General features: G+C 37.1%; 1 protein-coding gene across 5 annotated transcripts in view; it reads left to right on the top strand.

Moving 5' to 3' along the window:
• Positions 1 to 15,199, top strand: part of FMN2 (formin 2) — a 166,759-nt gene that overhangs the window by 55,323 nt on the left and 96,237 nt on the right. For 2 of the 5 annotated variants that reach the window (XM_010398951.4, XM_010398960.4), the window contains 3 exons: positions 6,796 to 6,828; positions 10,032 to 11,749; positions 12,790 to 12,934. In XM_010398951.4, the coding sequence (XP_010397253.3) occupies positions 6,796 to 6,828; positions 10,032 to 11,749; positions 12,790 to 12,934 (1,896 nt within the window). The remainder of the gene's footprint in view (positions 1 to 6,795; positions 6,829 to 10,031; positions 11,750 to 12,789; positions 12,935 to 15,199) is intronic. The other 3 variants (XM_010398968.4, XM_010398976.4, XM_039569096.1) reach the window with 2 other exon arrangements.

Genomic DNA, 15,199 nt, shown 5'->3' on the forward strand with positions numbered 1-15,199 from the left:
AATCTAATCAAGATTTAGCAATCCGAGCATCTCTCAAAGCAGACCCTCCAACCTCCCAACCCCCCGAAATGTTAAGTATTTAGAAAGCTCTGTTCTGTCACTGTTAAGTTGTTTTGTTTGTTTGTTTTAAACCAGTGAAAGGAAAACATTTGGTTTGGTCTTCAGCCTTCTGGATGACTATCTTTGAAGTGATAATTGAAAAATTTTACTGCTGAATTACTATCACTTAAATAAAGAGGTCAATTTTCTGTTGAAAATGAAATTTGCTTCTTCAACCACAATCTTGAACCCACTTTTATTTAGTTCCGATGAGGCAGAATTTTTAAAAAATTAAAAGGATAAAAGTGTGTTGTGCATTATTAATTGACACACATATAGAATATAAATCACAGGCTACATATTTAAATGAAAATAAAGGAGTATAGAATATCATGCCTGTGTGGTAGAAAAATGAAAGCAGTTAATTCTTAGAACAAATGTTAGTATTTTGTATTATATCCAGACTTCACAATACTTGGATTGACTTCTTTTATTTTGCTTGAAGGCAGCGTTTGCCTCCTTAAAAGAAACAATAAGTTTTATTATTTTCAGTGGAGCAAAAAATAACACATTTTTGCACTCTTCCTCCTGGTCGTGGTGAGACTAAAATTTGTTTTTTCTAATGTGTGTTCTTCATGTTAATGTCAAGATGAAGTTTTACGTCTGCGCTCATTTATGTTTCAAAGGCTCTTTATTCAGTTTTTCCTCTTTTCTTGAGACAGCCATATATCATAGATCTGAAACACATAAAAGTCCTAACAGAGTTCAGGGCTGAGTAGACATTAGGAGGTCATGATGTACAAACCCTTTTCCACCAACACTGTCCTCCATGCCACGCCAGGTTAGTTTAGATGTTTGGTGTTTTTTCTCAGGACTTTGCTCATCTCTGAGTATGGGTATGAGATAATGATAATATGTATTTCCTGCTTTGCCTAGTCAGTGGTAAAATGTTAAGTCTTGCTCTGTTTCTGATGCCTTGTTTTGATAACAGATAAAAGAGATGAAAATGTGCTGTAAAAGTCTGTATTTCCTGTGAGTTACTCCTAATTCAAGTACTGTGTCCTTTCAGGCATTGATTAAAATTCTCAGGAAACTGTGGGTCAAGTTCTTGTGATTCATCTTGTTTCACAGCTTCTTCATCACAGACTCTTATAAGAAAGTATATTAATAATAATAATAACCATAATAGTAATAAAAATATACATTTTTCATCCTTTAATCATAATGGATATTCTCCTTCTTCCATTTTGACTATGCTTTATACTTAGACAAAGACAGGTTTTTTTGTCATTTTAGTTACAAATTCTTGGAAATTTAGCACCAATCTCAGGGTTTGGGCAATAATTGATGGGGAAAAAGGAGAATGAGAGTAAAACTGAGAAAATAATTTATTTTAACAAGAATTACTCGGCAATACTTTAAAGCCTTGTCTATAGTGGGAGAGACTTTCACTTCTTGAAAAAGGAGAACTAAGGGATAGGGACTCTATAGAAAAATTACCTCTTTTCTGTCTGTGTGTGATTCTAAGCATTAATATGTTTCTTCTCTTGCCTTTTACAGTGAGTTTTTTGTAAAATAGTATCAGAGTACTGTAAGTTCCCTGAGGGAGCAGTGAATAGAAATGCATGATATAGTTATATACTAATTGACAATTCTGTTTAAATTGCTTACTCTCTTTTCCTCTGACTCCTCACTGGTTTTGCTCATGAAAATAGATAAATTGAGATAGTGCTCATGCCATCTATACATTTCTGGTTAGAGCAAAATATATGAGCTGTGTTCATTAATTGTTAAAATATCATTTTTTTTCTTAAATTCTCTAAATCAGAAATCCTATTTCAGAGGAAAATCTGTAAACTCCCTTTATACTGAAATATGATTTATACTGGAAGTTCCATTATTTACATATGAAATTTCTCTCATCTTTTGGAGAGCAGTGAAAACAGATTTTGCACGTTCAATGGTAGCATCCTATACTTGGATTATATAGAATATTTTTGTTACTATAGTATTTACTTTTCAAGCTTTTTGAAAAAGAATTCCACAGAAATTGAAGAGAACAAGTGAAGAAATTACATGAAATACTGGAAAGCAGTTTGAAAAATGTATATATGTATGTCTGTGTATTATGTGTACATATGAGTATGTTAAAGAAAGCATCTTGTGACATTCCTAGCAGGACATCTCATTTGGCAAGTGGACTTTACCTATTTGAGAGACCTCATCCAGTCAAAAGTGAGAACTCTTTCAAGTTCTTATATTTTGCTTGGCATTAAGTATCAGGTGCTACCTTTTAGTGGTGTAGATCCTGAGATTTTCCGCAGGACCCTGTATGCAGAAGAGAGATAAGAAATATTTTTCTTAGTAAAAATAAATATTACTTTAACCTAGAAATAACCTAAATAATTTAAAAACAAAACAAAATAAATAACCATGATATACTGCCAAACCTGAATGAGAACTTAAAAATAAGGCTGAGAATAATTTTTGCTCTTTGGATACAAGATAAACCAGTTACTCTATCTTCTACTTACACTTAGATCAAAAGATAGTTATCATTAGGTTTTCCATCTTAAGTTGGTATAAATAAAAGCAGTAAAATCACTTTTTTTCCTTTTCTGTTTTTTGAATACCTATTTTTCTTTTATTTATTCTTTAGAGAACAAACCCAAAACTATTCATAAAAACTAACTCACATATTCCAGAATGTGTAACTGCTCTTTGTTATGATTATTCAACTTTTTCTAAAGATAAAATTTGCTTTTTCTAATGTCCATGATACCAAAATAATTTTACTTAACCTCTTAATACCTAAAGATCATTTTTGAGTCCTTGATTTTGATTGACTTTTTTTAAGGCTCTTTCACTCAGACCAATACAGCCTTGTTTTTAATATAGCTTTCATGCCTTTAAAGAGTTAAAGATGATGACAGACTTTCAGGCCTCTGCCTTCAGCATGTTTATGGATACATTTGTGAAGGCTCTCATTCCATTTCCCCAGACCTTTTCTGTCGTGAGTAGTAGACTCATGCTTCAGGGTATCTACAAAGATTTATTCTTACTGTGGATATTTTTTTGCTTCTTATTCCCTACTGGAAGCCTAAAACAAAAGCAACATGTGAACCTCCCATTTGGTTGTCTGGCTGAACTCTTGGATAAAAAGGGCAAGTACTGTGTAGAAGTATCATACTCTGGACAGTTGCTTATCAGGATGTGGCAAAGTCACCTGGAAAATCATTAGCTTTTTTGATCTCCCTTACTAGAGATTAAAGGCATTAAATTTAAACTATTTATGTTCACATTTTAGCTCATAGAATCCTTATTGTTATTTCTAACATATAGCATATAAAGAGCACAGATATAATAATAGAATTAGTTTGCACAGTGATTGCTTTACAAGTTGCTGGTCAGTTTCAAGGTGAATTGAAAATCAGGGAAAGGTCTGGTGTGAAAAAGTTTAACACCTTTCTCTAATATGTCAATGAAGTAATGCTCATGGTATGCCAGCCAGATTTTGTGTTTTAACAGAATGAGATGAATTGTTGCCTTGGCCTGGATACACAGGAAAACTAACCAAACACTTTAGATTCATAGTTGAAATACTTTATAGCAAACACAGGTGATAGAAGAAAAGAACCAATTCATCATGTCATAGGCATTTCAATAAGCAATTTAATATTGAGGAGAAAATAAATCCAGACAGTTTTTATCCCAACTTTTAAGGAAATATGTGACTTTTAAGGTACCTGTTGCTTATAGACTGCTGACATAAGTGGCTAGGTTTTAGTTATCTCTTCATCTTTAGTAGCAGTCTCTTTGCAATCCACAGCACAAAAAATAAAAGACGCCAGAAACAGGTAAAATAAGGTTGTATTAAAATTAACAAAGTTCAACTTTTCTTTTCTTTCAATACCCAGTCTCATTTACATACTTTACACTGGATAAGTGACGGAACACTTAAACGAATTTCTGAGCTAAATTAAGCTATGTGTATGGGTAAACCCTTTTTGAAGTCTTATTTATTGCTGTATTGTTTCATGCCTCTCTAATAATGAATTTTATCCAGGCCAGGACAGAAACCTTCAAGACTTGAGAGGGACTTTCTGATAGGTTTTTCAGCCTGGACAGTCAGGACATTGCTCATGGCATATGGAACATGTACAGCCTGCTTGAGAAATGCTGGGCACTGTTCTATAACCATACACCTCTCAGTGTATTTTTTTCTGCTCATTCATTCATACTCAAGGCACCAGGATAAAGCAAGGGTTAAGCTTCCACAAGCTTATTTTTTGAAGGTTTAGAGTAATATTATGTAAGACTACAGTAATTAAACTTGACTCCTGTGCATCTCCTAGGGTGGTCAGTGGTTCTGTCAGATTTTATTTTACCTTGTCTTGTCTGTTGTCTACAAAAATTCTTTTGAGGTTTCTATTGTAGTAAAACTTGGGGATAACCTAAGGTTATTTTCCAACTAAGTTCAGAGTTACACCTTAAAGAGAGAAAACTCTTTCAATCTTTGATGTATCTCAAGTTGATTATTTGTTAAAGTGGGTACTGTAAAGAACTGAGATCTTATCCTCTGAAATACACTTAGCTCAGGGATAAGGAATTCAAACTGTTCAGGAGCAGAAACTTCAAGAAACTAAGCTCTTTTTCCTCTGGCTTCCAGCTTTCCAAGTTGGCATTTGCAATGCGTGCATCCTTCTTCAAAGGTGTATGTTGCCTGTTAATTCTGTGATCGTTTATTTGAACTATTTGAATTTCAATAATTATTGAAATTATTCAAATTATTTCAATAATCATTGATTTCTGCATGTAATGGTTTGGGGTTGTCACACATGATAGGTTTTTACAAAACCACTTGGTTGATTAGACATGTCTCAGCTCTTTAGGATAGGAAGAGCTACACAGGCCATTGCCAGCATAGTGCAGGGTGGTGTAATCCATCTGTTGCAATGTGTCACAGAGTGGGAGAGTGGCTCACACTCACCACGTAAGTTTTATAACTTCAGGCAGGACAATGCACTGCACTGTTTTTGTTTCAGGGCTTGCTCATTCATTGCTGTACTGGGAAGCTCTGCATCATGTTTCCTTGTGGTTGCAGGAAGAAAGATGGACTATTGTGAAAATGTCTACCCCTGTTCCCGTATGTGCAACTTCAGAATAGTAAAAGCTTCCCTCAAAAGGCTTTAATCAGGTAGTCTGAGGAAGAAACTAATATCCAATACTAATTCTACTCCTTCGGCAGTTCTCCCTGATGCTATTGGCAAGTTTGCCAAATTTTGACTCAACTTCTACTGCTGTAAAAATAACATGCTGCAATGGGCCTTGAGATTAAGTGAAATGTGAGAATTAATTAGATGGATGCTATTTTGTTTGAATGCAAATCAAGTCTCCACCAGTACTTCTCATTTGCCAATTACTGTAGCACTAAAAATGCCTGTTAAATGTTGTGTCTCCTTTTCTTAAGGTTGATCTGCAGTTGCAAGAAGTAGCTTTGAAAATGAGACAGCTTTAAAGAGAGAAACCTGAATAGAGATCACATTTCTCTGACTGAATTAAATTCTTACTGTGGCTCTACTTTGTGCCATTCGGTGAGCGTGCGCGTTCAAAAATGTTTCACTTCGCGTAGAAAAGAGGCATTTATTAACAGAACAGTTGGAAAGAGCATCCTTCCAAGTAACTGTGCACTGCTAGTACCACCAAGTGCTCCCAGGCACACTTACTAGAAGACCTGAGGGGTCTTATTTTGCCATCTTAATCCTGTTTAACTATATGCTTCTATTTCCTGTGTGTTCTTGCAACTAGGTAGCAGCATAGACTCTGATTCATGAATTGTGATGTAGAGAAACTAAAAGGTCAAGTTTTTGGCAAAAAAAAAAAAAAATCAAAGCAAATATAATCTTATCATCTAAATACAAATTCCATCCAGAGAGGAAATTTCATTACACTAAGTGACAAGTTGCTGAAAATTATCAAACTGCTGATGCAACTTTTTGACTTGCAAGAGTATAAGGTATTAACTTCTAAAACTAAACTGTAATATGTCTTTATTTTTCAAATATCCCAAAATTGCCATTAAGAACTGTCATTATGTTTATTAAAAAAAAAAAAAAAAGATAACATTATGGCTGTTCATAAAGCATATAAGTGAATGAAAGCAGAGATAGATAGATATAAACAAATACATAATACAGACACCCATATACGTGTGTCTATATATACACATAGACTAGGGCTGACTTTTACAGATGTGGGTTTTTTCTGCCTGGAAATTTAGTTATAGAAGGGTCTATAGGTTTCAGTCACTCATCTGAGAAACTAGGTTGTCAACTCTGTAGCAGGAGGTAGCTGAAATCTGATCTTTTACATGTTTGAAGAACCTGGGTATGTTCTATCCATTTAGATCAGCTTTATGCTGGACATCTGATGTGCACACATGGAAACATGACAAGATTGGAATGAATTGTATGAAATGTACATGTGCAGATCCAAGTGTACAACATTTAGCCAGTAAAGCAAATATTCCCAGATCTGTATACAAACAATCCTAGCAGTGCAACCCAAAGAGGACATCGGTCCCAGACTGAGCATCCAACTCATTGCACATGGAACATGTACAGCCTGTTTGGGAAATGCTGGGCACTGTTCTATAGCCATACATCTCTGAAATGTTTTTTCCTGCTCACTCTTTCATAGCCAAGCCACCAGGATAAAGCAAGGGTTAAGCTTCCACCTTTCTTTCTTTCTTTACAGAAAGAAGACTGTTCCACAGTACCTGGGTCCTGGGTAAGAACTCTAGGCAAGACAGTGTTTCCTCATATCTCTTTTAAACCCCATAGGTTTCTGCTGTGGAATTGTCCCCTGGATTGAAAATGAAACTTCTTTTCATTATGTGTGGATTTTTAGTCTCAGTCTTCTGATCCTTGTCAACAGCTTTTGACCATCTTTTACATGTATGAAAAATTAAGTAGTCTCTTGCTTAGTCTCTAAGAAAATTGTAGAATTTTCATTTCTGATTGGATTTATATAGTTTTGATTTCCTTCTTTGTTGAGGATAGTGGAAGCATTCTGTGACTTAGAGTTGTTTGATAAGCCCTCTCAGATCTAGAGGTAGACTTTAAACTAGGGCAAAGGCAAAAATCCAATTAAACTACTCTGAGGGCACCTTAAAAGTCTAAATGAAAAATATCTCTGTCTAAAATAATTACTGAAACACATAAATGCAGGGGCCATGTTTTGTTTTGCTTTTGGTTTCTTTGGTTTTTAGACCAAATAAATGTAAGTATATCGCATCCTCTGGATAAATATCTCTTCATTCACATCAAAGTCTTGTTTGTTCATACTAATGCTGTTTCTATGAAAACCTGGGTATGTTGGTGATTGTTAGGTAAAATAAGATAGGAAATCACCAGCTTGTTTGAAATGTCGTATCTCGAGGATAGCAGAAACACTGCTTCTTAGGGCATGGGCTAAACAGTTCCTGTAATGCATCAGTATATTTTCATTTCTTGTCTGAATGGCTAATTCATCTCACTGGATTGCCCATTTTTAAAAAACTTTAAAAAACAGTTCTTCTCTTGAAAGAAATTTCATTATCCGCAGGGTAAATTGTCTTGTAGAACAGTGAATTCTAGGTTTTTCCTGCAGCTAACATAGAATTTCAGTATTCAAGAATTACTTCTTTTTCTTGTTAGAAGTTGAATCCAATCTCCAGAGTAAAAAAGTTTTTAAAACAGGCAACTGTTCTGAGATCAGCCATCATTAAGGCAAATCTCTTCAGAGCCACTGAATATTGTGCTTAATCCTGTTGGGTGCAGTTTGTTTATGGCAGAAATGAATTTGCCGTATCTCTTATAAAATCCTTGCTGGAGTGTTCTTACAGTGTAAAATGGGAGCTTAGGAGAATTACAGTCTGGGGAAACTGTATTTGATCTCAGCTGAAAACTGGTGTGTGGCCTTAATAATCCTAGCAACACATTTCCTTTGATAGTATTGCCTTTTGAACAACTGATAGGCCTTATGGTATTTGCAGGTGACTGCTAGGGGGATAAGAGCAGAAGAGAGAAAGGGATAAACAATATTGGGTTCCTCCTTTATTAAGAATTTTTTCAATAAAACTGTTGCTGCTACGAAATATTGAGTTATTAAAGGAAACTGGATGGACTGAAGCACCATGAGTAATTTGTAATGGAAATGTCTTTCTCAGCCTTTTTCCCTTCTTATTATAATCTATGTTAATGTAACTCTGTTAATTCCTTCACTGTTCATTTTTTCATGTTCCTTTCTCTGTTTTCCTTTTTTTTTTCAACCTGTGGTAGGGAGACCTAGTTGAAATACATAACTTTTGGTTCAAACTGCTGTTCCAGAAAGTTCAAACAATCTAAGAGATTGTAAGTTTTTTGATAATGGTACTTCAAAATCAAACAATAATTTGTTTAAATGTACTAGTTGCTGTTTAACTTCTGGGATTACTTTAAGACAACTAAGAAATTCTAAGATAAATAAGAAATTGAATTTTTGTGTCTGAAAACCAATTCTGTGCAGAAACATTTTTTTTAAGTATTAATGAATATAATATTTTATTAATAATCCCCAGCTGGGGAATTTTTAACTCCATTTTCCAGAAAAAAAAATTACTTTTAAATGCTTCATGTGTCAAAAGAGGAGAAAAAACATTTTTCTGAAACAAATCAAGGCAATTGGTATATCAAGTATTGTATGTTTATTTGTAGGGTTCTTTACAAAATCTTTAATCTGAATATTTGAAATATTTCCTATTAAGTAAGCCTATGGTCTCATCTGAGATGCATATGATTTTACAAAAGGGAATAAAGAGGCACTAAACAAGTTTGACTGTAACCACTCATGAAAGCTGTTGCATGAACAATTTAATTCAACTAAATACTTGAAGTGCTGGCTAATATTTCAAAATGAAAGAGAGAACAAAAGTACTAAAAAGTAAATGCATGCAACTAGAAAATAATTTCTTTATTAGAAAATTTTTTTGTTGTAAAGTCATGTCTATCTCCTGTTCATCAATCCTGAATAAGCACAAATGGCTATTTTTGGACAAGGTTGCTTCTATTGGTAGGTTTGGATGAAAGCACATATCCATTAAATTCAGTACAGTTTATTACTGGTATTTCTTTAAAAATGTAGGAATTAGTGTGCCTTTAAGGTTAATGGTTCCTCGACTCAAGTCTACAGCAAGCAGGATCAGATACTTGAGAGAGATAAGAAATGTGTAATCTGTCAAATACAGATCAACCATTCTGGGAAGGAATCTTTCCTACCACAGTCTGTCACTTGGCAGAGGAGTCATAAATCTGGGGTAGGAGGAAAGTTCTCCCTTAGTTTTGTCTTGCTTCTTTTCTTCCCTAGTCATGCTGGCTGGAGAAAAGCATAATTATTCTGTCCTGAGATTTAGCTGTTTTCCAAAAGAGAGCATTTGTAGTGTTCTGCATTCCTGATCTGTGTTGTATCATTAAGGTATATACTGAAATGCAGCTGTCAATACTATGTTCAGTCTGTTATGCATGGTGCATCCCTTTGAAGAAACAACATTTTTCCAATTAACAGAATTAAAGTAATGCTGAGCCCTCCCACCACCATGTCCGCATATCCATGTGTAGGCAAATGCTTGCAGTACTTGTGCTCAATGGTTGGTTGTTTTCTTGGTCAGGATATTTGCAGGGAGGGAGGAGTTACTACTGAGTTTTGGTTTTGACAGGTATAATCACAGTCTAAAATATGCTTGTACTGATGAAGGTAGTGTCATACTGAAGCAAGTAATTTTCCTAAACTGTCTACTTCCAATTAAAATGTAGCTAGCCAAAATTATTCCTCACTTTTTAAAGCCTTAAAATAACTAGTTTGTTTTGGAACCTCTTGAATACCAGTATTCTTGATCTAATATTCTTGATCTAAATTCAATTTTTTATATAGTGATAAATGTTATTCTCTTTTGTGCTTATTGTTTTCTTTGAAAGGATGATTTTGAGGTGAAATCTGAGGAGCGTGCCAGTGTCATCCAACAACTTGAGCAGACTATTGAGGATCTGAGGACAAAAATTGCAGAACTAGAGAAACAGTTCCCTGCTGCAGAGGTACAGACTGCTGGGAGGGAGCAGGAAAATGAGCACACACACGCAGACTCTGGGGAACTCAGCAGTGTGACTCTTCAAAGGAATGAAGAGGAGACCACACCCAGGACTGTGTCACAGGCGAGATCTGTACAAACATCACCAACAGAGGATTATTTAACACATACAATGCCTTCAGCTAGTGCACTGCCACAGCCACCCCCACCACCACACTTAGAAGGGGGCAAAAGTTCCGTGCCAGATCTAGAACTACAGCCCACATTCTGTTCTGAAATTTCCTTAGTTCTGTCACCGAAGCTAATCTCAGTGCCACTGGATGCAAGCCAATCAGTACCGAGTATACCACAGTCACCTCTTCCAAGACCCAAAGTTGATTCGTCCCTTGCATTTGAAGGAGAGACTGAAACGTCAGTTTCCCATCAGCCTCTAAGTACTGTAGATGTAACTTGTAGCGAACATCCCCCTTCTTTGCCCCTGGAGCCCACATGTAGCATTCCCCCATCACTGCCAGCAACAGAACAGGCTGCCCCCCTGCCTGGAGCACATGGCCATTCCTTTGTTACTCCAATGTCTATGGCAGGAGTACCACCGCCACCACCCCCACCTGGCTCAGGACTCCCGTCTTCTACTGTTTCAGCAGTGCCACACCTGGACCACTCTTTCCCAGGTGCCATGATGTCACCTCTCCGTCCTCCTCCACATTTGCCAAGTGGGGAGATACCGATGCTGCCTCCAGCTCCTCCCCTCCCGTGTCCTGGATTCCCTCCACCACCTCTACCGCCACCTTTGCCTGGTGCAGGAGTCCCATCTCCTCTGCCTGGTTGGGGTATCCCACCTCCCCCTCCACCACCACCTTTACCTGGAGCTGTTGTCCCTCCTCCACCTCCTCCTCCACCTGGCCTGGGATTGCCACCCCCAGCACCACCACTTCCTGGAGCAGGACTGCCACCACCTCCCCCACCTCTGCCCGGAGCGGGCATTCCACCCACTCCTCCACCGCCACCACCTCTGCCTGGTGCAGGTGTACCCCCTCCTCCACCCCTGCCTGGTATAGGTGTTCCCCCTCCTCCACCTCTGCCTGGTGCAGGTGTGCCCCCTCCACCTCCTCCACCACCTCTGCCTGGTGCAGGTGTGCCCCCTCCACCTCCTCCACCTCCTCTGCCTGGTGTAGCTGTGCCCCCTCCACCTCCTCCACCACCTCTGCCTGGTGCAGGTGTGCCCCCTCCACCTCCTCCACCACCTCTGCCTGGTGTAGCTGTGCCCCCTCCACCTCCTCCACCACCTCTGCCTGGTGTAGCTGTGCCCCCTCCACCACCTCTCCCCGGTGCTGGTGTCCCTCCACCACCCCCTCCTTTGCCTGGGTTGGGGATGCCTCCTCCAGCCCCACCACCATTGCCTGGAAGTGCACCACCCCTCCCAGCATCAGTCCAGGGCACCACTTACCCAGCAGTCCCACAGGGCTGTGGTTTTCTTCCTCCTCCATTACCATCTGGTTTATTTGCAATGGGGATGAATCAGGAGAAAGGGAGCAGGAAACATGTGATAGAGCCTTCTCGGCCAATGAAGCCTCTTTACTGGACAAGAATTCAGCTTCACAGTAAAAGGTAAGTCACAGAGTTGTGTAGAGAGTGGTGGTTTTGCTTTGTGGCTGTCTTGATAGTACTGTTTGTTATTTGCAAAAGTCTTTACTGCTAGGTAGGTGTCTGAGAGGATGTCGGGGCAAACAAGACTATATTTAGTTGGATACATTAATAGGGTACCCCTTTTCTTTAAAGTGAGCAAAAGTTATTTGCACATGGAAGCTCTTTGATGGTAGCGTTTTCAGTGTCCTTTGGGGTTACATTTCACATTTTGATCAGAGATCCAGGGGTGACTATGTGCCACCAGGTGTTCTGTGAAATGTTTTTCAAAATGTCATATTTGAGATTCCCCTCAAATTTCAAAGTAACATCTATCTCTGGAGCAGCTTGTAAGTTTTTGCAGTGTCTTCCTTCTAGATGAAGGTATGCTGAACGCATTCTATCCTTCTCTTTCCTTTCTTCAGTGACCTAGAAATACTTTTTTTTTTTTCCACCTTGTACACTCTGCAGACTCAGATTCAATCTGCAATTTATTTGCATAAAGCGATTCTGATAGCCCTTACTTTGACATGACTGGGTTTCAGTTGTTGATGTTTTTTGAGGTTTTTGTTTGTAAAAGATCATTACGGTCACGAGAAGAAGTTTCCTTATAAATATTTTCCTTTATGTCTCTGAGTAGTAATTATAAAACCCATCTGCTGTTATTTAATGATGAATTTATTCTTTCTTTTCAAATTCTTGCCACTGTCACACAGGTTGTCTGTAAATAACTATTTCTACTTCTCTTCCTGTCCATGTCTGCATGTTTTATAGCCTATATACAGCCTCTTTCTATTCCTATCCATGTAGAGTGGGTGAATATAAATAAGCCTGACTATATCATGTGTGAACACAGAAGAAAACCCAGAAGTATAAGGGAGAATTAACGGTAGTTCTTATCAAAATGCTGCTAGTAGAATTTAGGCAACAACTTTTAAATTGCTGCTATTTTATTTTTTAATTCCTCCATTTATGACCTTATTTAGTTTGACATTGCCCTACATAGGTCTTTTGCTTAACTTTAGAGATTCTAGTGCTTCACTTGTGTGGGAAAAAATTGAAGAGCCTTCCATAGATTATCATGAGTTTGAAGAACTGTTTTCTAAAACAGCTGTTAAAGAGAGGAAGAAACCCATTTCGGACACCATTACAAAAACAAAGACTAAACAAGTGAGTACTCATTTAATTTTGGATCTTTTCTAGGCTGTTTTTTACATAAAGACAGATTTTTGCATGCAGCTTAGATGAATTATGCCTTGTGTGGAATTCTTACCATATATATATATACACTACAGAAAAATAAAAAAAGGAGAGAATGTAGAATGGATTTCAAAGCTGTACATGTTAAAGACTGAAGATTTCTTTTTTCATAAATTACTTCTCAAGTATGTATTTTCCTAAAAATATCTTTGCTTTATCCACTTTAACAAAAATAATACCAAAATAATTAGGTGCATATATGACGCTTTGAAATTGACTGCAGATGTGCAAGGAGTAGTATATATATTATTCTGATTAATTTTATACATTAAATAATGAGTTGCACATGAAGTACCATGACTTCAGAGAAAAATTATGCTTCAAATCTAAGTCCTAGTGTTATACCAATCAGAGTGGTTCTAAGTTTGTGTTGTGTTTATGTCTATAAAGAATATGAAGTTTATATAGACAACAAATGACAAGCACAGCTGGGAAAAATCCAATATTAATCAAACAGGTTTCTTGAGACAGAATGGTGTTCAATATAATAAAAATGGGAAGCATACTTTAAAATGTAGAAGTTTAAACCCCTGAGTAAAAGAATTGAATCTGAATGTTTACATGACTATTTGGCTGTAATCTTCTTGGTATCTGTGTAAAAATCAAATTGTGGTGGTATGCTAAGTAATTTTCAATTAAACTTTTGGATCACAGAGGGGATGGTCTTATGTAGGATCCTAAAAAGCAGTTAAAATTCTTGTTTTATCTTGGTTTCATATTCCTCTACTCAATTCAAAGCTAGGCAGTTCTTTCCATCATCTTTTGACATGCAGGTTAATGCTGTACAAGACTTTTTTCCACATTGGATATGCAGTGGGACTCTTTAAAATATCTATTCACTAGACTTTATATCTGAATATGACCTGTTAGTTGTCCACCACTTAGTTCTGGAGATGTTGCCCCCATATACACATTGTGGTCAGCAGTATAAATGCACGTCCTTTACTGTGCTGACAACCTGCTGCAGGCAACAGAACTGGTAAAAAGTTAGGATAATTATCCCAAGGTGTTGGATAAAACCTTTCTCTGGATGGATGGGAAGGACAGTGCAAACACATGTCCCACTGTGCTGCACTAGGCTGTACTAACTGGGATGGGAGGAAATGTAAGGTTCTGCTGCTATCTTGCTGTCCTGCACTAAATGTTCAAAGTGCAAGATTTTTGCTCCTCCTTCCTCCTTCTAGAAAAAGCCCTTTTTAATGGTTATTCTTAGCTTAATTACTATCATAGTTGTTTAAGTAAAACAAAAGAATGCAAAATGATGTTGTTGGTCCCTGCATATTTCATAAGATTTGGTGATGAAAATCTCTCAACAGAGTAGAAAGCATGACTGCTTACTTCTCGAACATAAACAGAGCTTAAAGACAGTGATTATGAATAAATATTAGATGTGGATTTTAATACTAAATGTTTCTTTTTCTTGCAATGCCAAAAATGTAGATGTCTTTTCAGTAAATTAAAAAAAATGTAGGTAAAGCTAAATTGAGTAATTGTTCTTAACTTCTTTGTAAAGAGAATTATTTTCTGACAGAAATTTCCACACAGAAGTTTAAGGCAATCAAAGTAGTTGCTGTCATTTAGGACAAACAGTCCTGTGGGCCACCTTAATTCCGAGAAGAGAATCCTCTGTTTCTTTTCTTCTGATAACCAAACAAATGTACTGCTCTCCAAAATAGAGAGAAATTGCTTAATAGAGAAGTCTGGCTTGTTGAATTGAAGTATCTGGGGAGAAAAGATTGACCAAACAGATAATCATAGGCTTTTATCAGAGCTATGAGAGCTATCCTTTATTGCAGATGTCAAGGTTAAATACTCGTGCAAGAATCCAGTTAGGGCTTTTCAGAGTACTGCCATGAGACAACTGAAATAGAACAGCTTCACAAATATATTCCACGTACACCCTCTCAGCAATTTGGAATGCAGGACTTCATTTTTAGAATTCTCTTCATTTATACTGCAGTAAACACTTGGATAATGAAGTCCATCCATGTTTAAGAGAAGAAACAGTTACTTGGGGAAAGAATGGCTGTAATTCCACATGTTTTTTACAGGGAGCACCAAGTGCTCTCTAAGTGGTTATGGACTTACATGGCTTCTATGATAGTTACGGGTGTTGTAAAGATCTTACAAATGGTGTTTCTGTAGTGATTTTTACAGGGACACGTTATGCAAAGC

This window comes from Corvus cornix, chromosome 3, assembly GCF_000738735.6.
Source record: "Corvus cornix cornix isolate S_Up_H32 chromosome 3, ASM73873v5, whole genome shotgun sequence".
Taxonomy (NCBI): domain Eukaryota; kingdom Metazoa; phylum Chordata; class Aves; order Passeriformes; family Corvidae; genus Corvus; species Corvus cornix.